We start from the raw sequence: 26,118 nt of genomic DNA on the forward strand, positions 1-26,118 counted from the left end.
TTCTCTGTGTCTTCCTTAGTTCTCTGCCCCTACTTTTCCCCACCCTTCACGTGTCATCTGGTCCCCCACAAAGCTTTTGCATGGGGTTCATCTGAGGTCTCTGCCTATTCCAGAAGAGACTATGGTCCTTATCCAGTAGTGCTAATGTAGGGAAATACCAGGAATGGACAAGCCACCTTCCCCAAACTTGAAAGAGCCCAGTTTTGCTAAGGAGCTGTTGAAAAACTAGAAATAGAACAGCACCGTGGTAAGATTTGCCTTTGAGGTCGCCCTGCGGTGTGTTAGGGGCATTTAGGGGACAGTCAGGGAGACTCATTTGGAAGTTGCTTTGGTCACCAGCTGTGGAAGGATAAGTCTTAGACCAAGGCAGTGGCAGTGAAGACGAATTTCTGAGAAACTCTGGTGGTTGAACCAATCATCTGTTAGGTCTGTTCTGTCCATGGTGAAGAGCGGGTTGTGCCATCGACTGAGCTAGAAAACAGACGAGAAGCAGGTCTGAGAGAGGCGAGGAGGCCCAGGCTGGGCGGCGGGGACTTGAAGGCGCCTCTAGCAGATCCAAGGGGAGATGCCGAGTTGGTCATTGGCTACACAACTCTAGAAGGCAGGATGTGAGGCAGAGCTCTTCGTGGCAGTGGCGATCCTGGGAGTTCCTGGCACTCAGGTGATGACCGAGACATTTGCGAGGAGGTTGCCCAGGCAGAGGGCATGGGAAAAAGGACACCAGGAGGATGCCAGGGAAGCACCCGCACTTCAGGAGCCAGCAAGGGAGGATGAGAAAGAGAAGTTCCAGCCGGAGGAGGAAACCCAGGGACGTCAGGGTTCATGGAAGCCCGAGGAGGATGCAGAAGAGGAAAGGAGGGAATGACGAGGAACGCCACGTGCTGCTCAGAGGTCCAGGAAGGTGCGACCTAGCCTCCGGACCACTCCCAGTGACCATGGCAATGGCAGGCCCAGCCCAGGGATTGCAGAGAGCAGGAGAGGCAGAGTCGAGCAGCATCCCCGGGCTTTCCAGAAGGCCTGGCTGGGAATGGGGCATGACACACGGTGTAATCCGGGCAGCCTTGGCGAGCACCTCCTGTGTGCTGGTCACCACACTCAGTCCTTTTCTGCATTTTGTTTAGTTACCCAATCCATTTCATTTAGTCACCCAAGTAGAAGTTAGAAATTGATGACAAACTGAGGGTGCAGGGCAAAAGAACACATGATTCGTGCTGTGGAACCAGGACAGTCTGTTGGGGTGCTGGCAGGGTGTTCGATTGCCACATGGTGGTGTCATGAGCAGTCCCAGAGCCGTCGGATTGCTCTGGTGCACTTGCTGCCTGGTTTTTCTCACCTGCAAAATGAAAGAGCTGACAGGATGAAATGAGTTAATAGATGGGAAGTGTAGGCCGCCTAGCCCTGCTCAGCCTTTGAGCAGCAAAGAGGAGGAAGGGGGAGGAGGAGGAGCTGTCCTCTGGTTATAGAGGGCGTGAGGTTGGCCCGGAGGCTCCTAGTGTGACCAAGGGCCATTCCTTGCCTCATTTTGTGTGATTTAGAAACAAGGTGGAAGTAGAAATTGGGCATTATGTCAGGATTTAATGAAGTCTTGTTTGGGAGCTGTTGTCTTATTTTTAATCACTAATTAAAGGGTGCTGTTTCCCTCTATAGAATAGAACATTTACAGTTTGTGGATAAAGTAAATGTATACCTCACTTTTTTTGTTAAGTTCTTAAACTTTTTTTTTATTATTGAAGAATGGAAACATACATGAAAGTGTATTTGGGCTTAAAAAGTTGTCACAAAATTATCCTTAGGTCAAGAAGGGCCTATTTCTAGACCCCAGAAACCCCTGCATCCTGTCCCAGGCACCTGCCTGCTCTGCTCCCTGAAGATGGGCACAATTCTCCCTTCTGACCCCGTGGTGAGGCCAGCTTGGTTTTCACCTTTATACAATGTACACACACACACGCACACTTGCTCAGTTGAAGGGGCTAGTTAAAGGTGTCTTTTATCTGTTAACCCAAATGAAATTTTAAAATTATAGAGGAAGCGACTTTTAAAAGACCACTGAGCATTACTCTTGGGAGTCTCAGGAGGGTAGTTAAATTGGTAGTGTCAGTAGTAAGTGCAAATGTTTTCAGTACCCGTTGACACCGTTTTAGATTTGGGAGTAGCTCGTGTGACAGAGTCATAGTGAAGTGTGCCGCCCAATTTGAGAAAAGATCAAATCTCAGTGACAAAGCTTCCAGATTTTTTTTTTAGTTAAGTTTAATTTTTTTGAGACAGTCTGACTCTGTTACCCAGGCTGGAGTGCAGTGGCGTGATCTTGGCTCACTGCGACCTCTGCCTCCCTGGTTCAAGCGATTCTCCTGCCTCAGCCTCCCAAGTAGTTGGGATTACAGGCATGTGCCACCACATCCAGCTAATTTTTGTATTTTTAGTAGAGACAGGGTTTCACCATGTTGGCCAGGCTGGACTCGAACTCCTGACCTCAGGTGATCTGCCCGCCTCGGCCTCCCAGAGTGCTGGGATTACAGGTGTGAGCCACTGTGCCCAGCTGCTTCCAGATTTTTTTTAAGTAAATCCACGTGATTGTGTTTCTGATCTATGCACCAACACACATTTACATTGAACATATTTATGTCTATGCACCCACACACATTTACATTGAACATATGTATTTATATAAAACAACACATTTATTTCTTGAATAATCAAATATAGACAAAAACTCAATGGTTATAAAAAGCTTCCCAGACAGCATAGTCTGGGGTAATATTCACATGTTAAACCTATTAACATTTAAATGTTCTAAATAGTATGAGTAATTAACGATTACAGCCACAGAAGAACAGCTCCCTCCGTGACATTCCATCCATTTTCTTTGAGTTGTTTTTTTGGGGTGGGAATGGAGAGGGGTTTCTCCACTCACATAGACACACCAAGCTTTTCCCTCTAGGAGATTACCCAGCCTGCTGCTGGGTTGTGTGGGGAAGGACTGCGGATGTCTTGGATGGCAGTTGTCATACTAGTTTTTTGCTTCCCCAAACAATTCATTTAGGGATGGCTTTAAGTGAGGCGCCCAGAGATTCCACCCCGTCCCTGGGACATCAAGCAAATAGCAGCAACAGCCGTTGGCAAATTCGTGGCTGTTTGCAGCATTGACTCTGTAGTCAGTTTGCATTTTCAAGATGGGGGAGACATGGGCAGACATTACAAAGGAGTCCTTTCCCCTTCCTATTCCTCGTGCTCCCACTCCTCCTCCTCAAGTCAGATACTTTTTGATCTTCATTAAAGTTTTCCCTTATTCGTATGGGTTACCCTGTAGTTTTAAAGCATTCAAGCAGTCCGTATATTTCAGAACAATATATTTATAAATCATTTTCTTTCCTTGATTTGTGTATGGAAGCAGGAAGGACATAACAGGTAGAGGGGAAATAGGACAAATATGAAAAAAAATAGTAGAGTTTAAAAAATACTACCAGTTACTGGATGTTGTGACTTCATTTTATTTAATTAATGTGGTAGAATAGTAATTAAATGAACAGAAGAATTTTAGCAGTTAACAATGCTAAATACTCATACTTTGTACATCCTGTCTGTAGTTTTATGAGAGGCTTTGTTGTAAAAATATTCTCTTTACTCATGAACTTACTCTTCCTAGACTCCATAGAAAGGATAGAACATTCATTTGCATTTGAAGTTTCATACAACAGGCGTTTTCATAACATATTTGACTTGTCTTAGGAAGTTTCTCGCATCTTCCCTTAGTTTCTACAAATGAAAATGTCTGCAAAGCTCTCAAAGCATGCATCCTAGTCCTATTTAATTCTGACATCTGCACATTTCTTACGAATGTAAAGTCAGTGTGGCCATCCAGCTGAATAGTAACTCTGAAGCTGGGAGTAAAATCAGATTTCAGTGTAATTGATAATCAAAGCCCCTTATTGCTATTTTTCAAAAACAAAGTAGCAATACTTTAGCACTCACCCAGGCAATTATGATTTTTGGCTAATTTACTTTTGGTTTTTGCAATTTCAAGATAACCTAGACAACACATTTTGCATCTGTTGAAATCTTAGATTTTATTTTTGAGTTCACATAATGACTTTAAAATATTCTAATAAATGTCTTCAAAGACCCCAGATCAATATGCCAATGGTTCTGAGGTGACAGAGTGCTGCGATATTCCTCTGTAATTTAAACATGATTAGCTGATGAAGGTTATGATCAATACACTACTGGAAGATAAATTAATTGATATCATCCTTTCAGGATGATAAGAGGCCTATTGGAGGTGGGATGTAACTAATGAAGCTGCTTCTTCCTCTCTGTGAGCCATTTTTTATATATTGCATTTTCACTTAATCATATTTATACTATCATTCATTTACATGAAACCCATAGGCTGTGGACAAACCAGTTTCTTATTAAAATTGTATTCATTTGGAAAAGAAATTATCTGCAAACACTATATGGGCCCCGTCTACGTTATAACCTATTGCTGGGGAGAGATGACAAGTTCCTTTCCGTGGACATCTTCGAAAATAGCAACTATCTAGGCAAAGTCAAGGATTGAATATCATTGAACTTAATTACTGCTAGTCCCCAAAGACACACATCTATTCAAATCAAAAGTGTAGTTATTCTGCGGCAGTGACACCATTGGTGTAGGAAGAGTTTTCTAATCGTTGACTTCCTTTCCAATTACATTCAGTATGCTTTATCAGTGAGCCTATTTGCCAAGAGAAGTTATGGCTGGTTGAATTTAGATTTGTATTGATTAAGATAAACTTCCAATGTGTGCAGTCATATATTTAAATAAAAAAGGTCTTTGATATAATTACATCTCCTTGAATATAATTCTCTATGATAGCTTGTAGAGTGAAGAGGATTTCTTTAGGCTTTGGGGGAAAAAAAAAGATTTTTGTCTTTCCAAGGGGTTTGGTTAAATTGCCCTGCCTTATTTAGGATTATTTTTGTTCCAAGTAACTGGAAAAAAAGATGATTTTATGAGAATAACTTAAATGAGATAGGTGTGTATTTTTTTGCTTTACATTCCTCTGAGGTGGTCTGTGCAGGGCTGCTGAGGCCTTCTGTGGAGTTGGGGGACCGGCTCTATCTGTCTCCCATGTGGCTCCTGTTCCCAGTGTCACCTCGTGTTCCACAGTGCTGCTGAGGCCATGTAACGTTTGTGCATTTCAGGCAACAAGTAGGAAAAACATACGAGAATTTAGGCAAAGGGAGGCTCTCCAGGAAGATCCTTAAAAGCTGCCCTGTGATCCTTCTGCTCTCATCCTGCTGGCCAGAGCTTGTGTACCTGGCCATGTTCAGCTGATGCGGGGGTCGGGGGACGGGAGGAGGCTCTGGCAAATGTCATGTTTATTCTGGTTGTCATTTGCCCAACTAAGAACCAGGAATGCTATTACTGCGAAAGAAGGAAATAACAGATTTCGACAACAGACTGATGATCTCTGCTCTGTTCCTGAATTTGGAAATTGATTGACATGGATTTCTTTTTGTCTATGTGTCCACCAGTTGCCCAGAAGATTGTTGCCACAAGGAAGAAGCAGCAGCTGTCCATAGGACCCTGCAAGTCGCTACCTAATTCTCCCAGCCATTCCTCCGTCTGTTCCGCGCAGGTGTCTGCTGTGCACATCAGCCAGGTACATTAGGTGACATGAGAAGTCAGACTCTTAGAACCAAAGACAATGTGTAAATAGTGTTCCCAGCCAATGCTAAGGTTGATTTTTTTTTCTTTTCAACTTTATAAGTAACAGCATGTTGTAATTGACTTAACATTTTCTTCCGAAACTGCTGTGGCCAAGTGATTTTTATGGGAATCATTCTTTAATGTTTTCTGTCTTCATGCTGCCTGTGTTATGAGGCATGCTGGCCCGGGTGGTGATGGGAGGTGTGTGCTGCAGTCCTCGCTGGTGATTTAAACCACCCTTCTCTGGTCTTGGTCCTAGTCTGCTTATAGGTTGAACAGTTGTGAGTAAATCTTAATGGCCAATCTCGCTGTATACTTAAATTTGGTAGTGGCATTCAATTATAATTACCATCTCCCTTAGGTCCCATAGAAACTGCTATCTTTCCATAACAACATTTTGCAAAATTATTTACTTGGAAGCAAATGAAATAATGGTCACTTTGAAGAACTCAACCAAAAACCTCCTAAGGAAACAGTTGGCTTTGTTTTTGTCTGTGCTTGTTTTTTGATTATGTTTCTTGGGCAGGTATTCTATTGGCACTGTTTTTTTAAGGACATGGTGAAAGGGTTCGGTGTCATACTTTCAGTTTGCTTGGGAAGCCAGTAAGTTATGGCATGTATTGTCAGAGCCTGTCAAGGTACAGTCATGAATGTTCATGCTGGCTGGGCTGAGTGGCACTTGCCTGTAATCCCAGCACTTTGGGAGCTCAAGGCAGGTGGATCGCTTGAGCTCAGTAGTTCAAGACCAGCCTGGGCAACGTGGCAGAACCACACCTCTGTATCTACAAAAAAGAGAAAAATTAGCTGGGCGTGGTGGCTTGTGCCTTGGGAGGCTGAGGTCGGGGGATCACCTCTGCCCATCAGAAGAGCTAGGCTGCAGTGAGTGTGATTGTGCCACTGCATTCCAGCCTGGGTGACAGAGTGAGACCCTGTCTCAAAAAAAAAAAAAAAAAAAAAAAAAGAATGTCTTCGCTTGCTGTGTTTAATTTTCTGTGAATCTTGAAATACTTTTCAAAAACACTTAGATTTTCCAGGTGTCATTTTCATAATGTTGGCTGTGGTTCTGCTGATCTAGAGCAGTGGAGGGACCATAGAATCCCTTTAGTTTAACCAACCCCTTTCATTTTCAGAGGAAAGAGAAAATAATCAAATTTGAACTCGCAGAAATCTTTTAAGTTAAATGAAAGAGACTTCTTTGTCTTCAGTCACTTTTCTCAGGGGATGCCACTGAGTGAGATGATTGGCATGTTCCAGGATGAGACTCTGTAGACATGACGCTAATACACCTGGCAAAGCCATAGACACAAGTCAGCCATTCTCATGCATCCCTTCCATGGGGCTCATGCTCACTTGTTGGTTATGACCTTGCCTAAGTGGAGGTCTTGGGTTCCTGAGTATGTCGTTAATGAAACCTTGGATTTTAATCATTTCAGACAAGTAATGGAGGTGGGAGTTTAAGCGACTATTCCTCCTCCGTTCCATCGACTCCCAGCACCAGCCAGAAGGAACTTCGGATCGATGTTCCTCCCACTGCCAACACGCCCACGCCTGTTCGCAAGCAGTCCAAGCGCCGGTCCAACCTGTTCACCGTGAGTGTCAACCCTGGGTGGAGATTTGAATGCGATTCTGAAGCGTTTCCATTAACGTAAACCTGGTTGCCACATGGTTCAGTGGTATTTGTAGAATCTCAACTATATTAAAGTGAATAACATTGATTTCTGTGGAGGACTAAGAAAATTAAGAGAAGCAAAGATTTGGATGTTGAGTAGAATGGGAATTTCTTCATGTAGACATTCCTGACTTCGTGTGTCTGAAATGAAGAGCTGGGGGTGTGTATAAAGGCACTTGTTATCCTGTGGCTCCAGCTAAAGATGTGTCACAGTGGATACAAGGAGATGACAAAACTCTAAGATTCCCAGATGTGTGTCTCTAACCGTTCAGATGATATATAAGCTATTACTGTCCACAGGCCCTCCTCTTCTTCTGCTGGGGTGCCTGGCGCTGCCCTCGGGGTGGAGGTGGGGGACTGGGAGGTGCTTCCTGGAGGCTCATTGCCATGAGGCTCTCCACTTGGGTTTTTTGCTGTAGAGCATGTTGAAAGCAGAGATGAGCTATCTGGGTTCAGGTTTATAAATTCACAATCTGGGTGCACTCGGGCATGCATTGTTCCTTTTTTTTTTTTTTTCTTTTGAAACAGGGTCTCACTTTGTTGCCCAGGCTGGAGTGCAGTGGCTCAGTCATGGCTCACTGCAGCCTCAACCTCCTGAAATCCTCCCACTTCAGCCTTCTAAGTAGCTGGGACCATAGGCACTCACCACTATGTGTGGCTAATTTTTTTTTTTTTTTTTAAAGAAATGGGGTCTTACTGTGTTGCCTAGGGTTGTCTTGAACTCCTGGGCTCAAGCCATCCTCCCACCTTGTCCTCCTGAAGTGCTGGGATTACAGGAGTGAGCCATAGTGCACAGCCAGCATGTGAAGTGCTTAAAAACTCCCTGGGTGATTGAGATGCAGAGAATCTCTGAACTACAGAGGTGGCAAAAATACTACCAGCCTGTCCCTTCCCTGTGCATAGCAGACATTACCAATCAATCTGGATTCTACACAGTTGAGCCACAAACCCCAGGCACAGCTGCTGTCAGGTGACTGAAGCATTTGGACTTGAGAAGAACGCTTTTCCTCCCTGGATCACGCATTACAAGTACATGCTTTTGAAACAGTGCTTCTGAACCAGGGTGGTTTTGCTCTCCAAGGACATTTGGCAACTTCTGGAGAAACTTTGGGCTGTCACAACAGGAGTATGGGAGTGGGAAGGTAAAGGTTCTGCAGACATCTAGTCGTGGGTAGCAACCAGGGGTGCTGCAAAGCATCCTACAGTGCATAGGTCAGCCCCTCACAGCAGGGAATTATCCAGCCCCACATGTTAGTGGTGCCCTGTTTTAAACCATCTGACTTCCATTTTGGTTGATTACTGCTGACCCAGATGCAAAGCTCTAGAGGGGTGGCTGGGAGTCACATTTGCTGCCCCTTTGTGAATCTGATCTTGATGTTACATTGCGATTCCTGCCAAGTCTGGGAGATCCCCCGCCCCTCTGCCACATGTCTGGGGCAGTCTCTCATTGGATGCTCATGACTGCAGAGGCGGTTGCCAGCTGCACACACCCCCTCGTCCCCAGCCTCCCCTTGCTTTTGCTAGTTGCCTTGTGCCACATCAGCTCCCACAAAGGCCACTGCTGGGCAGCAGGGTGAGGACTGATCAGACAGACCAAGCTCCCATCCCGGCCTCCGCTGCTGACGGATGTTTGACCTTAGGCAAATTACTTGACCTCTCTGGGCTGGAAACCGTAGTACTTCTGCAGTGGGGCTTCCGGGAAGACTTCCTGGAGGAGGCAGAAGAGATCTGGTGGCATTGCTTCCATGGTTTTCTCACTCCATTGATGCTATAAAATGATTTCTGATAGTGTTAAGCATATGTGATAGATTAGGAGGTGGGTATTTAGGTTTCTGCAAAATACAGGTGAGTATCTCACATGCTTAAATTAGTGCATGGATAACATGTTTTATTGGGCAGTTTCTTCAGACACACCGAGAACAGCAGCAGTCACCTAAATAGCTGCTTCCCAGCTCCGTCTAACACCTGGAGCCCCTGTCTACCCCCAGGCTGGGGGGCTTTGGGTTGAAGTGTTTCCTGCTAGAACAGGCTGCACAGTGACTCGGTGGCTTGAGAAACCAATAGCCAAAGATGCAGCTGGATTGAGAGAGGGTGGGCTGTGGGCAGGCGGCCTGTGCCCCGGGAGGAGGGGCGGGCTTGTCATCGTGGTGGTCGAGAACACCTTCTATGTCTTTGTTAAGGGAGTGGAAGGGGGAGAGCACTCATTCTCAGACGCCTTCTGAGGGCCACATTTTCTGCTTGTTGACTTTGCTTTCTCTTTTAAGGAGAGAAATTTTAAAACCACAAAGTATCTTTAAAAATGAGACTATTTATAAGGAGAATACCAGCACCTTCCCATCTCCTCCCTTTATAAGCTCTGGAACTGCAGTGTGCCAGAAAGTAGTATCCCACTGGGTACCTGACAACCCAGGTGACTTAGGGAGGAGAACACTTGAAGGCAGAGAGAATCAAAATAACAGCCCATTTAATAAATATTGACTTAACATCTGCTCTGTGCACAGCCCTGGTTTTGCTCAGTGTCTAGGAGGAAGACTCACTGCCAGAGTCAACCCATGTTCAAGGGAAAGCGATTTAGGGTGAAGGAGAAGGGGCTCTGCACACTAGGAGGAGAGACCCTGTTGCTGCGGATTCACCCTGCAGACACACAGGTGCACTTACAGGCATCCATGAAGAGGCCGGGCAGGGCAGGTGCAGAAGCCAGTAAAAACTCATTGTTACAGTGACCAAAAATCACCATTAATTATTTCACCATTAATGTGTCACATAATATAATGGTCTGCCTATGGATCTAAGGGTGACCAGTGTTTGTTATCTTTCTCCTTAATCTTGGAAAATAAATTTGAGATCAGATCAGAAATTGAATCCAGCTGTCCCATTGGCATTAGTGGGAATAGAAATTTGGAGTCATAAAAGAAGCTACCACTGCAATAGGTTTGCATTGTGGCATTTAAGGAAAAGACAGTGAAAGTTCTGGGCAGGGATCCATATGTTGGTCCTCAGTGGGTTTGACACTGAACAAAATGATGGTGGTGATGATGGTTGTGGTGATGATGATGGTTGTGGTTGTGGTGATGATGGTTGTGATAATGATGGTTGTGGTTGTGATGGTGGTGATGATGGTTGTGGTTGTGATGATGGTTGTGGTTGTGATGGTGATGATGGTTGTGATGGTGATGGTGGTGGTGATGGTTGTGGTTGTGATGATGGTTATGGTTGTGATGATGGTTGTGATGGTGATGATGCTGCTTGTGGTTGTGATGGTGATGATGCTTGTGGTTGTGATGGTTGTAATGGTGGTGATGATGGTTGTGATGATGGTTGTGGTTGTGGTGATGGTTGTGATGGTGGTGATGGTTGTGGTTGTGATGGTGATGGTTGTGATGATGGTGGTGATGGTTGTGGTGATGGTTGTGATGGTGATGATGGTCATGGTGATGGTTGTGATGGTGGTGATGGTCGTGGTGATGGTTGTGATGGTGATGATTGTGGTTGTGATGGTGATGGTTGTGATGGTGATGATGATGGTTGTCATGATGGTCGTGATGGTGATGATGGTTGTGATGGTGATGATGGTTGTGATGGTGATGATGGTTGTGATGATGATGGTTGTGATTGTGATGGTGATGATGGTTGTGATGGTGATGGTTGTGGTTGTGATGGTTGTGATGTGGTGGTGGTGATGGTTGTGGTTGTGATGGTGATATGGTTGTGATGGTGGTGATGGTTGTGGTTGTGGTGGTGATGGTTGTGATGATGGTGATGGTGGTGATGGTTGTGGTTGTGATGATGGTTGTGATTGTGATGGTGATGATGGTTGTGATGATGATGGTTGTGATTGTGATGGTGATGATGGTTGTGATGGTGATGGTTGTGGTTGTGGTGATGGTTGTGATGATGGTGATGGTGGTGATGGTTGTGATGGTGATGATGGTGGTGATGGTGGTGATGGTTGTGATGGTGATGGTTGTGGTTGTGATGGTTGTGATGATGGTGATGGTGATGATGCTTGTGGTTGTGGTGATGGTAATGATGGTTGTGATGGTGATGATGGTTGTTGTGGTTATGATGGCTGTGATGGTGATGATGGTTGTGGTTGTGGTGGTGATGGTTGTGATGGTGATGGTTGTGATGATGGTTGTGGTTGTGATGGTGATGATGCTTGTTGTGATGGTGATGATGGTTGTGGTTGTGATGGTTGTGATGGTGATGATGCTGGTTGTGGTTGTGATGGTGATGGTGGTGATGGTTGTGATGATGGTTGTGATGGTGATGATGGTTATGGTTGTGATGGTGATGGTTATGGTTGTGATGGTGATGATGGTTGTGGTGGTGATGATGGTTGTGATGGTGATGATGGTTGTGATGGTGATGATGGTTGTGATGGTGGTGGTGATGGTTGTGATGATGGTTGTGGTTGTGATGATGGTTGTGATTGTGGTCATGGTGATGGTTGTGATGGTGATGATGGTTGTGATGGTGATGATGGTTGTGGTTGTGATGATGGTTGCAATGGTGGTGATGATGGTTGTGGTTGTGATGGTGATGATGGTTGTGATGGTGATGGTTGTGATGGTGATGATGGTTGTGGTTGTGGTGATGGTGATGATGGTTGTGATGGTGATGATGATGGTTGTGATGGTGATGGTCGTGATGGTGATGATGGTTGTGGTTGTGGTGATGGTGATGATGGTTGTGGTGGTAGTGGTGGTGGTGGTGATGATGCATGCGGTGTAGTCTTAAGTTGAAGTTCCTGGAAATAGTAACTCCACTAGATGTCAGTGTCATCCAAGGAACAAAAAGAAGGCAAATTAATTGTGAAATCATAGCAATTAAGATATTAAATTTTTATCATGACCAGTTTTCTTCTATTTTTAAATATGTAAAATTGAATAGACTCTTCATCCCTGGCAGTTGTTGGTGATTATAGGCATAAACTGTCAAAATGTGTATTTATTTGGAAGTGTCTAGTCAGAGGACAGATGCATGATATGCAGACAATTTTAGTGAATAAAAATTCGTGCAGACTGGGATTGTAACACCCGGCTGGAGGGGCACTATCCACCTTATTAATTAGAACATCATAAAGAGGCCATAGTTAATTAAGTAGTGCACATATCATTTTTCCCGATACCATTTTACACATTTTATAAAGTACACTGTAATGCACTGCTCTGGGCTAACATTTTGTGCTCCCAGATGATTGTTTGCATATATTCATATACAATTTTTAAACAAAAATAAATGACTTTTTTATAAAATAGTACAAACAAAATCTCTGTATTAGTCCAAATTATATGTTACATTTGCAGTAGGAATTCTACTCTACTAATCAAACACTAAGTTATATTTTATTTCACTTATTTCTTTGGAAAAAAACCAAACATTAAAAGACTGTATCCATTTAATCCCTAGTTTGGTAATATGGGTTCTTAGAGCAATTAATTTAGTTTAGCGGCCCTAGTTTACATGTGGTTAAAGTGTTTTATTAGAAAAATTTTTCAAACATACAGAAATAAACACATGTGTACTCACCACACACTTCATCAAATACAAGCCCTTTTCTGCTACGCTGCTACTGCAAGAAATAAGCAAATCCTAAGTAAAAGTTGCAGCTCCTTCCATGTGCCTCCAGAACACGTTTCTCCTGCCTGTCTGCCTAGGGATCAGCATTAACCTGAATTTGGTCTATATTATCTGTGTCCGTGCTGTAAACTTGTTCTAGTGTGAGTCTTGAAATTATACATTACATGGCCTTGTCCATTTTCAAGCTTTATAATAACGATGTTATTTATGTGATACTTTTAAAAAGCTTACCATATAATGTTGATACCATTAAACAGAGCCAAGTGCACCCAGGAACCAAAGATTGTGAATATACATTGCCCAGCTCAGAAACTTGCCGTAACAAAATAAGGCAGCAAAATTCATAGTGTGAAGAGAACTGTTTCAATGGCATTTATTTGTTTTTGCAGAGGAGCTCCTGGGTACCTCCCCTAGTGTGTTCCAGCAGCCGTTGACTTAGCCACTGGTTGAAAGGGGGAAAACGGGCTTCTCTTTGATACAGAGGGCTCTTGGCAATGATGCACTTGTTCCTGTAGGCAGGTAGTTAGTTGATGGGAGTGTCCTCCATGGCTTCTCTCACCACGGCAGGGGAAGTTAAACATTTTTGTAAAGAAGCAGGTGATAATTGGATTACCTTAACCTTTCTTTCCTCTGCATCGAGTGTTTGTTGGAGGCTAAGCAGTTACTATGGTGGCTTGCTGTGCGTTGACTTAAAATCTGCAGCCCTTCTGGGATGGGTGTGATCTGCTGCTGTTCCATTTCTGGCAGTGTGCAGCAGGCTGTATTCAGGGCAGGGTCACTCCTGGCAGACGCCGTGGGTGCTGAGGGCTGCCTTGTGTCTGATGATTCCTTGGATCCATTCCAGCATCACGGAAGGATGTGCCATTAGTGATGAAGTCTCCCAAGTTAGCAGAGAAAGGAAACCTTACTGGGAATTTGCATATGCTGGGGTGTCTATGTCCATTGGATTTGATTTAGTCTGGTTGTTGGATTTAAGTTTTATGGATACAGCCTGAGGTAGACAAAGTAATTGTGGGCCTGAGGTACAGCAAACTCTTTTGCCTAACATCTTGCCACTGTTCTTTCCCGAAATTTTAGTTTTTTGACTGTCTCCGGCAAATTGTTAAAGTTGTCAGGAAATTTTTGTTTTATTTTTGCAATGAAGTCTTACCGAAGTTTCAGTCTCTTTTATCTCAGAGTGTGTGATCAGATATTGAGTTTGGTGGTTCACAGTTCATGTTCTAAGGTGTTTACAGCAGGGCAATGAGCTATTTCTTCCCATTTCAAGTGGAATCTGAAATTCTGCTCTGAGAATGGAGTGGCTGGGGGGACAGATGTGCTGCCTTGTTACAGGAAGATGTTAATTTTTTTAATGTTTGTTTTGTTAATTATTCTGGTTTAATTAACCAGAATAATGAAGATGGATTTCCAAATTTAGAAATTTAGAATTTGTAAAATTCCCAAAGTACTCTTAAATATTCTTTGTTAATTAAAAAAAATTTTTTTAATGTTACCACTGTGTGCTTTGAAATTCATTTTAAAACTAGGAACCTCAGGAGCCAGCTTTTCTCATCAACTGTGATATGGAGAAAAGAATTTAAGGCTATTGTGTAGCTCTTACTATACAGTATTAAGAATTAATTAAAAAGAAAAATGAGCCCTTGACAAAGAATTGATAAATATCTCTATTTTCCTTCTAGCCCAAAGGGTTAACCTTACGTTTTATATTCTTCTGCAACTTCATATTTGTTGCTTGATTTATTCCCTGTCATCTCATTCTAGGCATCCACCAACCTAAGGGGGAAACAAGTGCACAGTGCTTGGCACGTAGTAGGTGTTCAATAAGCATCAGCTCTTATCACCATCTGAGAAGCATGTTTCCTAATGAGTACAGCTGCCCAGGAGAGTAGCACCCTTTGAAGTGCTAGATCTGAGATTCCATCATGGGAACTGTTCTTGTCCTCCTCCTTAATTTGGTAGCAGCCTCTTCTGGAATCCTAAATGCATCCCATCAGCCCTTGTTTGTATTATGACCCATGACGTTGCCCCTTTAATATGTATGTTTTTTAAATCAGCTGTTCCATCTCACATCCCTTTGAACCTGGATTCCATTAGCTTTTCATTGTAGCAGTGGACACCACAAAGTCTGTTCATTTCATATATCATCTCAGATTTGAAAAGCACATGAAAATGTTTCTCCATTTTCAATATTGCGTGAGTAATGTTCCCATTGAAAAGTAATGGAGTGAAGTTGTCACTTGTCAGCACAGTTATTAAGGAGGACGAGTCTCCGATCTTTCTCTCATAATAAAATAAATCTGTCAGAAAATCATTGTGCTCACACTTTCTCATGCCATCAAGAGAGGAGACTGAGACGATGGAGCTCCTTCAGTTTTACCCAAGTCAAGGTGCGCTTTTGGTTGGGGCTTCCCTGGGTTAAAGGTCGCCACCCTTCCTGCCCGGTGGCAGCCACTCGTCGTCCGCAGCACGTCAGCAGTGCATCGGAGATAATTGACTCAGGACCTTGTCAAATAAAGCTGTTCATTATTTCCCAAATACTGACCTTTTGTCCAAAGGCGATTTTCAGGGTTTTTTTTTTCCCTTCATTATTTTTTGTGGTATTGTCCACTAGCTTAACTTCGAATTTGCCATTTTCCAACCATCCAGAAGCAATAAACGGAAAATGTTAACAGCACCTTGATGCTAATCAAGGCTGTGCCGTTAAATCGCACAGCTGACTAGTTAACAGAATTTTAAAATCATTCAAGCATTAATTAAATACATATGTTTATGTAGTAGATTTTCCAAATAAACATTGAACAGCCCCTTTTTTCCTCGGCTATGTGAACTGCAGCTTTCAAGTGTGTTTTTCTGTTGGGCGTTACTTTCCCATATGGCCCATTGGTTTCTTGTAGTTGAATTTTGAACTTTTTAAAAAAGAATTAAAAGATAATTTTGTGGTGGAAAAGTCAGGGGGAAAGTTTAGATGATTCTCTTTAAAAATGATGAGTCAGTGGAGATGAACTACTGAGCCGTCTGCTCGTCGGACGTGTCTGTGCGCACACATAGATCGCGCATGTTTTCTAAATGTGTATTGGCAGGAATTCTGCAAACAGGGGCAGAGCCCCGTCTGTGAACCACAGCCCTTACCCAGATGCCAACTTTCCTTTTGCTTTGCAGTCTCGGAAAGGGAGCGACCCAGACAAAGAGAAGAAAGGCCTGGAGAGTCGTGCGGACAGCATTGGGAGCGGCCGAGCCATCCCAATTAAACAGGTGAGCAGCCTCCCCATCCTTCCCTCCCTGTTGCCGGAGATACACCTCAGGTCTTCCTGGAGATGATGCTGGCTCTCGCACCAAGGTCTGTCTGATGTGCTCTGTTGATGAATGTAGAAGTCTCTCACTTGACATCAATTAGCAGAGTTCCTGTGTGTATTCAAATGGGATCATTAGAATGAGAAGAGGGAACGGAGACAACAGACCTAATGAAGTGCAGGCTGCCCGCCTGCATATGGAGTGCGTTTCCAGGCTGAGAGCTTTCAAAGGCTGCCTTTGTAGCACGGCTTTGATTGGGCCGCGGGCCGCCGGGCAACAGGGGTAACTCAGATCGCCTACAAGAGCCCCTTGTGATCACGGGAACAGCCCGACGTGGCCCTAATTTGCTCTCACAGACGGACACCTGAACACTGTTTCAGGCTGGTTTGTAACAACGAGGCAATTAGTTGTGATAATCATAGCCGGTGTGTCAGCTGTGCGCTCTTGTTTGTAATTTGCTAATGAAGGAATTGTAACTTTGATTAGGTTCGGTTTCATTTAGACCTTATTATATAAAGGAACATTTACAGCTGTAATGTGGGGCCTTAATTAAACTTCCTCATTACACAACAGGACTTGAATTCAACCATTTGTTTTGGCCTATGTTGCTAGCCTGGAACAGGGTTTCATTAGCCCAGAAACCAGATTCTAAATCACTTTATATCTCCAATAAGAAAAAAAAAACCCCTGGAGTCCACGTGTGACGTAGATTGTGGTTTGATTTCCAAGGAGAATAAAAATAGAGTTCAACCCCACACAGTGGCTTCTGAAATGTCATCTTTTGGTTTGTTAAAGAAAGCCAATTGATTTAGAGTGCATCCTTCTTGAGCAGAAGCCTCTGTGGGCAGGAGAATGGCTCCGCCTCTCAGGCACAGGGCTTGTGACCGGTGTGCACCTCCGGTCCAGGTCACTGCTTTGCTCTCCTCTCTCCTGCGGGCACCTACACAGCATCGATAATCCCTTAGGAACTGTGTAGGCACTGGCTGCCCTTAAAAAGGGGAGAGTCTTTCCACACATGGAGTTGGATTATTCTGGTGGTGCAGGTTTCGTCCATTTGAAGCAAATAGGAACGCAGCCTTAGAGAGGGGCCAGCCAGTGTCAGCGTGAAGATGTGGGAGAGGAAGGGGTTAAATAGGGCCACAGCATCTTGGGTGAGACCAGAGGAGGGAGTCCACAGAGTTTCCCAAGGAGCCCAGGAACTACTGCAAAAACCACACCTCTGCCCACAGCGTAACCGACCCTGCCCGGGAGCAAGCTTTCTCCTTCCGTGCTCACAGGGCACGCCTTTGCCAGGCAGAGAAGAAGGAGGCCTACAGGTCATCACCAAGGCCCTCGGGCATCTATGTAAGATACATGATCATCTACTGGGCCGCAAATATATAGATTGGCCCGGGGCACCTTTAGAAGAAATTCTCTTCCCTCCATATTTTCAAAGACAACAACAACAGAACTTTCCACTTTGATGATGGGTGGTGTTTTCACTATAAAACACTTCAGAGGTCTGTGCACATAGTTGCTTATTCTTTCTTGGTGCATTTATTTATAACCTAACTCTGCATAAGCTAATGTTACTGTGTAATTTTTATGCCACTGATACCTTTTTCAACTGGAATTATAAAAATCAATTATAAAAATCATTCTTTTTCATAAACTGGTACCAGGACATTTCCTTTGGGGAATATTAAAACTTAATAATAGACTGTTTTCTTAACGCCTGTCTGTGGTTGATTTGGGTGATTTGGGTGGGAGCGCTCACCAGCCTGGCGGGAGTCCCTCTGTGCGAGCCAGGCGGGCCCCCGGTATAATTGGAACCTTCATTCAATTTGTACCTGCTCATCTGTGGAGGGGGCTAGCTTTGCAGGCTAGCTTTTCAATATGTGTGCAGATTGGAACTGACCATCAAGCGTAAAATGAGTATTATCCAGTCCTTGGAAGCCTTTCGATTGTGAATGTTCAAAGGAATCTCGTTGAAATCTAAATCATGGTCTGATTTCCCGGTGACTCCTGGGCACAGGGAGCTCCTTGTCCCTCCTAATTGTCCCCCTCTTGCAGCCACAGACAGCTCCCTCCTCAAATCCACACCTGTCCCAGCAGAGTGCCCCCGTGGCCAGCTCTCCAGGCCTCGGGTGCCTCGTCTGTAAAATGGGGAACTGGATGATGTCTGAAGCCCTTGAAGCAGTTAGATGTGGAGGTTCCACAGAGAATTTTTAAATGTTAGCAAAACTGGATTTTTAAATTAGTCATGTTCGGGGCACCCTTGTCAAAGCCTCTCTGTGCATCGGGCGGATTGATGTGGGTTTGCAGACGGTTGTATCGATCTATCTCACATCCCTGTGTGTGCCCTTGTTTCTAAAGGAATACAGATCACTTCAGGTAGCCTGAATTCCTGACCCTCCTGGTGTGATGACTTCAGTGCGGAAATGAAATGAGAGGATTGCAGGGGATGGAGCCTGATGGCCATATTCTAGAAACTCAACCAAATTATTTGTTGAATAAATGAACAATTAAATGAGTGCTTATTATGTAAGTGCTGTTCATACAAGATCCCACTTAATCCTCGACATTGCCAGTTATGGTAGCTGTGTTCTCCTTATTTTAAACACAGAGATAGGGAGGGCCTTATACCAGGCAGCTAGGAAGTAGGTCCAAGGATTCGGACCAGGCCTCTCTGCCCCTATGTCTGCGCTCTCTCCACTGCCCATTGATGAAAAGCCTTCAGAAAGCTTAGGAAGCAAAGTTACATGTTTTAAATTAAGTAAGTGAACCACGACCTGAGACAAAAATATCTTACGACTGTATAAAGAAACTTCTGAGACTGCCTGCAGCAACATGTTTCTCCAGGGATAACACAGCCCTGCTCAGCCATTCTCCGGGTGGGAGGCGTCATTCCATTCCCATCCTTACCGTGTTTGCCGCAAACATGTTCTCTGCTCTTGTCACTTGCTGCAGAGAACTGTGTCTTAATGCTCAGCCCATGTGAAAGACTTGGGTCTGCGTGATCGAAGCCTCACACACCAGCTGATGGACCTTTGCCTAATGGCAGAGGAGTCGTTTTAGAACCCCAGCAACCTGCGTGGAGTTGCTAATGCAGACTCTTCTTTCCCTCAACAGGAGTCTTGTAACGGATGGTTTAGGATCCAGGCAAGGCAGCCTTCAACACTCTCTGCAACCTAACCCCAGAGTTTACAGATAGTACGTGTCTCAGTGGCTTATGTTAACCCCCTTTCACTTCCATCTGATATCTCGTTCGCTGTAAGCACCCAGGCTCCCCTCGCCTCATTGTGGGAGCTCGCCGAATCATGATGGTCAATGACGTTGTCTCTTTCTTCTTTCTCCCGATTAAAGATTCCCCATCAAGAATATGACTTATTTTCTGGACTATAACTTCATTTCTTGTGGACCTGGGTCTACTTCTCCTTTGGTGTCCTTTCTGGGGTCTTGGAGGAGGTTGGTTCAGAGAATTCGGTTTCTTTTTTTTTTTACTAATAAGATAAGGTCTATTCGAGTAAAAATTAAAAAGCAAAGCAAGAAAAAGAAAAGCCAGAGGCCCGGCACAGCGGCGAGTGGGTTTGTCACGTATTAATTTTTCATTGCTGTGGAGAGTTGTACATACATAATCACTTGATTGCAGTGGGAGTTAGGGAGCTCCTATGGTGCCATTTGCATAAATCTTGTTAAGTCAATGGCAGTTAATGAAGTACAAATGAGCCCGGAGAAGGTGACATGCAAATCGTGGGTGGCAGATGGGAGGTCTGTTTGGGGGACAGCAGCTGTGTGCTCTCTTTCTTTCTTTCTCTTTAGCATTTTTTAATCTCTATATTTGAGTACAGATACACAGCCGTACGCCTTGGCCTCCTCCCTGCCCTTCGCAGAGCCCCAGCCAGAGAACCTGGCCATCCCCTCCTGCCTCTGATGTCCAGGCTGCATAAACCGTTCAAGACTTGCCTTGTACTTGGTAGCGTACGCTAGAAGGATTTGAATTTTTTGAAAATCGTGCTCAGTTTATCTCATCGTGCTTACGCAATTGAAAGCGTATCATTTTTACTTGGTGGGGACACACAGAACCTCCTCACTACATCTTTTGAGACTTTGTGTTGTCTCCTGAGGTTTCAGAGAATAAAAAAGAATAGAAGATACCATCTTTGCCTTATCATGCTTCCATTTGGGAGTCTTTCCTTCCTTTTTCAGACAGGCCAACTGTATTTACTCATTATTCCCCGTCCCTGGTTCGTGGTTGGACCATCAGGGGGTTGGCATTCCTAGGGTTAGTCAGGAATGAGAAATACAGAAAGTGTGCGTGGCATGCTCTGTACCTCAGGCCATGGGGACGACCGCTCCCTGTCATGCAGACCCCTCAGAGGGGCCACCCCCGGCCCAGCCCAGCTTTGGCCAGGGTGTCTCGCGCTCTTGGTTTTGTGTTTAAGGATTTAAGTGCTAGCAGGACTCGCAGAGAGCTCTTAGAGATTCATGGGAAAAACTGCCTACGACTTTCGGAAGTTTTGTGTTTATTTGATCACCTGGCTGATGTTTTGAGAGAACCAGGTCTCTGCTTGCCTTGAAGAAAGGTAGGCAGAGACGTGTGCATCAGGAGGCAACAGCCCTGTTGACAGCTGCGGTGGTCACATGCTGGGGGTCCTTTTCTTGCAGGCCACCCACTCTGGTCCGTTCTCTGCGATGCCCGCCAAGGTGCTGTTTCTCAGTTCTTTGGGCTGCAGGGCGCTGCGGGGGACCCTCCATCGGGCACGCTCCCTTTTGTGATGCTTGGTGGATGCACCAAAGGAGCAACATCCCTCAAAAAAACTTTTTTTTTAAGTCTTCATTTTGACCTTGAACCCTGATGTCATGGCCACCTCCAGGGAGTCAGCTGTGAGAGCAGTCATTTCCCAGCAGCCATCTGAAGCCGTGGGAAAAGCCTTCCCAAGCTGTCAGAGGAAGAGCCGGCCTGCCCGGGGCAAGCCCGCCGCACCCGCCATCGGGCCTGTGAACTGTTTTGAAGCCGTGCGTGTTTTGATTCTCAGTTGAGTAGAAAGAGGCAATTGTCAATTAAGTGAAAGGAACCTCTGGAGTTAATCCCCTCGTCCAGCCTGCCGCAGGCCACCGACCTGTGTTGTCTGGTACCTGGGATCAACACGAGGGGTGTATTGTGTGGCATGGGCAGAATGAAAGCAGCCTAATGACGCCCGCGTTAACAGCTCCTGAAACTTTGACACTGCTCACAGCGAGTTGGTTGACTGCCTCACCGGCGTGTGCTGCTTTCATGGAGGAAACAAATGTGAAGACCACGCTGAAACTTGATAGAGATCGGAGGAGATGGAGAGGAATGGCAGTGCCCTTCCTTCAGGGGCATGGAGAGAGGAGCTCCACAGGCCTGCGGCCTCTCTGCGTAGGCAGAGGTTTACAGGAGGATGGCTCACGTTTATTAAGCCCCACCAATGAGGAACCAAGGTGAGCGAGAGGCTCGCCGAGCGTGCGATGTCCACCCACGTGGCAAATCAGCTCTGCCTGGGCATAGGGGCCCGTTTTGCTCCCCAGAAGCAGATAATTTACAGAGTGAACTGCCGTGCCCTGCAAGCTAATTGACCTCACTTGGGTGAACAACTCCCTGAGAGTCTTATATTCAGCCCGGTTCACAACAGACCCAGCCCAGTTACGATGATTAATGTAATAGCCAGGCAGGTGTATCAGTGCTTTTACTTTGACTCCTCAAATCTCATACTGTCATTGCCAGAACAGTCCAGAATATCTGGAGGCCTACACGTGAAATGACAGTCATCCGTCTTTGAGTATATCGGGCACACCCTCCCCTACATCCCCGCCCTTTTGGCAATGTTGGTGGGTGACAATATGTTCCTCACAAGATGTGCAGAATGTTTATTTGGAATTACTTTACCCAAAGCACAAAATCCATCATTTATACGCAAATCTGCAAAGCAATCGAAAAGAATGCTTCCCTTGGCCGTGAGGGTTGCATGAGGGTGATAGGAAGTAGTGTAGCCCTAGGTGCATCATACATGACCAACTGCCATGCTAACAGAATGGCGTTTCCAAGAACGGAAGTTCGTTTTAAGACTCAGTGTGTCCTCTGTGTATCCATTGTCCAGAGCTGGTGAAACAGGAAAAGTTCCTTTATCTCCCTCGCAGGGCATGTGATGGGCTGTGGCTCACTTCTTCGGTGTCCCGCAGCTCAGACCCCTAGGGGGGCGGGCAGGCAGTCAGGCGGGTTGTGGGGAGCATGGGCTCCAATGCCACAGCATGGTCTAGGGCTGGGCGTTCACAGCTCCTGAAGCCCCAGTGGGCGTGTGTTACAGTGTGCTTTTCGGTTTGGCTGTCCACAGGCAGCCTGTGACCATCAGCTCAGTTAGTCCCTCTGCCTTATTGCAAGGACAGAGGGTTTCTGTATCCCAGGGTTCTTGCCTTAGTGTACTGGAAGAATTGGATCACACGTCAGCTTGGAGAATGAGTGCAGCGTTTAATGAGTGGTGCCAGTAGTTCTCAGCAGATGGATGGTAGCCAGAAGGGGGATGGAGTGGGAAGGTGGTCTTACCCTGGAGTCGGGCCACTCAGTGGCCGGACTCTCCTCCTACCGCCCCCGGGTGAATTCCACGTCATCCACATCGTTCTGCTGTTGGTGGCCTGCCAGAGTCTGTTGGTGTGTTCTTCTGCCGGTGTGCTCCTCTCGACGCCCAGCCGCCTGTGTGTGTGCCCACTAGGGTCTCGGGGTTTTTATAGGCACAGGATGGGGGGAGTGGCAGGCCAGGGTGGTCTTGGAAAATGCAGTGTTTGGGCGCAAGAACTGGAATGCCTGTCCTCACCTATGTCTGTGGGCACAGGCCCGAGGGTGGAGCTCTTGCCAGGGAGCCTGCCCTTCTCTACCCAGCACTTCCCTGCCTGCCTCCCATTTCACCGGGATAATATCTAAGTGATTTGTTTCAGCAAAATAGTGCTTATTTTCTTTAAAAGTTGAACAGTGGTGGTGAAATCCAATTCCCCATGAGCTCAGAAATACAAACTCTCCTACAAGTAGAGGAAAGATTCTCAAAGTTAATGTTGCCAGAACTTGTTTTTGTCTTGATGAATCAAAAAGATACTTATTTCTGGAGTTATTTCTTATCAGATTTGATCAACTAGTAACAATTGTTCACTGGTCCTTGTGTGACGTGCCCTGGGTCCTCTGCTACGGCTGGAGGAGGCAGAAGGTGTCTGCAGCCCCCGCGCTCAGCTCAGGTGTGTACTGACGATCCCATCCCATGACCCCCAATGCAAGTGGACGGGTGTCACGCCAAGGAATGGTGAATTCTACTGAGTTAGACAGGAGAGGGTGAGGGAAGGACAGGGAAATGGAGGTGGGGACAATCCCACTGGACTGGGACATACAAGTAGGTGGTGGCAGAACAGGAGGGAGGCAGACAGCAGAGCTGCGGATGGAGGGGTTCAGGAGGAAGTGGGGAGGAGGGTCCTAAAGGCCCAGGGTATCTGCTTGCCAAGGACTCTGGCTGCTCTGCAGAGAAGGGTTGATTTCCCCATATTATTTGTAGGAGCAGTGGTGTTGGGGGTTTAGAGACTCATGGCCGCACGGAGTGGATCTCCCTCCCCTTCTTACTCTGTCCCCATAGGGTTTGAGATGATGGGGGTTCTGATGTACCAGAGTCTTGGCGGTAACCAGCGTTTATTGACCACTTTTCCGAGTGCCCTGTGCTAGAGCTTCCCACTGCTGTCCCCCTTACCTAGGAAGTGCCACGCTCCCCTTTCCCATATGAGAACATTAAGGCTTGGGGAGACAGTGGGGCGTGCCCGGCAGCCCCACACAGCGCATGAGTCCCCAGGGCTGCCATAATGAAATCCTGCAGCCTGGGCGGCTTAAACAGCACAAGTTGATCTTTCGGTTCTAGAGGCTGGAGGTCCAAGACAAGGCCCTGCAGAGCCCGTTTCTGGAGAGCCCTCTCCTTGGCTTGAGCCTGTTGCCTTCTTGCTGTGTCCTCCCGTGGCCTGGACTCCATGTGCACATGCCTGGTGTCTCTTTTTCTTATAATGATGCCAGTCCCATTGAATCAGGGCCCCATCTGTACGTCATTTAACCTTGTCTCCAAATACAGTCCCACTACGGGTGAGGGCTTCAACATGCAAATTTTGGGGGGACATATTTCATCCTGTAACACACAGCTGGGTAGTAGCAGAGCTGGGACGGGAGCTGAGCTCTGTGTGACCGAGAGCCATCTGCCATGTTCTTTCCATCTGGAATGTCCTAGCTTAGGCCTTCCTGGTCATATAAGGTAAGGCCACTTGATTTCTAACCAACATATTTGAGAATAAAAAAGAAAAACTTACTTGAAGAGGCGGCATGTGTTAGATAGGAAGCATACGAGACTCAAAGTACTCCGACTTGGGAGTTTCCATTGAAACTTTCCTAAGTTGTGGTAAACTGTTGTCATTTGAAATAAGACTGTTGCTGGAACGAATCCTTACACCAGGTGCGTAGCTCTCACTCTGTGCAGTGCGTTTTACAGCTGTTGAGGCCTTTCAGTCCCGTCCATGGGAGACCTCCTTCAGGCTGGTTTTGAAAACCAAAGCTCCCTTCCCTTGCAGAGGCAGCTCCTCAGGGCCACGGGTAAATGTTGGGCCTGCAGCTGGGGATGTTCAGGAAGAGCCTGTGGATTGAGCAGGTGCCCACTGTCCGTCAGTTGTGTCACTGGTTGCTTTGACAGTGGCTGTGGTGTTTTGTGTTTTGGTTAATTTCTCCCAGGTATAAAAGATAGCTATATACTCACTTCATTACTGAAAGAAAAATACAGCTGGGCGTAGTGGCTCACGCCGGTAATCCCAGCACTTTGGGAGGCCGAGGTGGGTGGATCACAAGGTCAGGAGATCGAGACCATCCTGACTAACATGGTAAAACCCCCGTCTCTACTAAAAATACAAAAAATTAGCCAGGCGTGGTGGCGGGTGCCTGTAGTCCCAGCTACTCGGGAGCCTGAGGCAGGAGAATCGCATGAACCCGGGAGGCGGAGGTTGCAGCAAGCCAAGATCGCACCACTGCACTCCAGCCTGGGTGGCAGAGTGAGACTCTGTCTCAAAAAAAAAAGAAAAAGGAAAGAAAGATAGAGCAGGAGTGCAGAGACTCCAGGTCAGACTTCGGAGGCCTTTCACCTTAAAGGTTAAAATCCCCACACATGACAAGTAGCTCTGACTACTTCCCACAGTCTTTGGCCATTTGCAAACACTACATAGAAACAGATGTCTGCCAGCTGGGTGTGGTGGCTCACGCCTGTCATGTCAGCACTTTGGGAGACCGAGGTGAGTGGATCACCTGAGGCCAGGAGTTCAAGACCAGCTTGGCCAACATAGCAAAAACCCATCTCTACTAAAAATACAAAAATTAGCTACACATGGTGGTGTGCACCTGTAATCCCACCTACCTGGGAAGCCGAGGCATGAGAATCGCTTGAACCCAGGAGACGGAGGTTGCAGTGAGCCAAGATCATGCTACTGGACTCCTTTTTTGATCTCTGTCTCAAAAAGAAGAAGAAGAAAAAAGATATCTACCAAGACCAAGACTCCCGAGGAAATCGTATCATTAAAGTCTTATTTCAGTTCTGCAGTATTTATTTAACAGTTCCTGACAGCAGACTCGGTTTCTCCTCGTGTAGGAACTTGGACTGTGGAATAGGACTTCTCCCAAGCTGAGTTTTGTCCTTTGTGAATAGAGGATTTGACAACCAAACAAGCACCTCTCCTGGCAGAGAGAATCACTGGCCACCAGAATTTCATGTTTTGTTTAGAAACAGCAACCGTGGAACTTACGGCACTTGGCATGGCTCTTAGACCAGACACGTTTTCCCAGAAATGGTCAGGAAAGCCCAGACTGTGCACTCTGTCCCAAGACTGT

General features: G+C 45.8%; 1 protein-coding gene across 16 annotated transcripts in view; it reads left to right on the top strand.

Moving 5' to 3' along the window:
• The window catches only part of AGAP1 (ArfGAP with GTPase domain, ankyrin repeat and PH domain 1), a 640,400-nt gene that overhangs the window by 300,337 nt on the left and 313,945 nt on the right, over positions 1 to 26,118 (top strand). For all 16 annotated transcript variants that reach the window (XM_034955413.4, XM_034955414.4, XM_034955417.4 and 13 more), the window contains 3 exons: positions 5,518 to 5,645; positions 7,126 to 7,281; positions 16,104 to 16,196. In XM_034955413.4, the coding sequence (XP_034811304.1) occupies positions 5,518 to 5,645; positions 7,126 to 7,281; positions 16,104 to 16,196 (377 nt within the window). The remainder of the gene's footprint in view (positions 1 to 5,517; positions 5,646 to 7,125; positions 7,282 to 16,103; positions 16,197 to 26,118) is intronic.

The sequence above is a fragment of the Pan paniscus genome, chromosome 13, assembly GCF_029289425.2.
Source record: "Pan paniscus chromosome 13, NHGRI_mPanPan1-v2.0_pri, whole genome shotgun sequence".
NCBI lineage: Eukaryota > Metazoa > Chordata > Mammalia > Primates > Hominidae > Pan > Pan paniscus.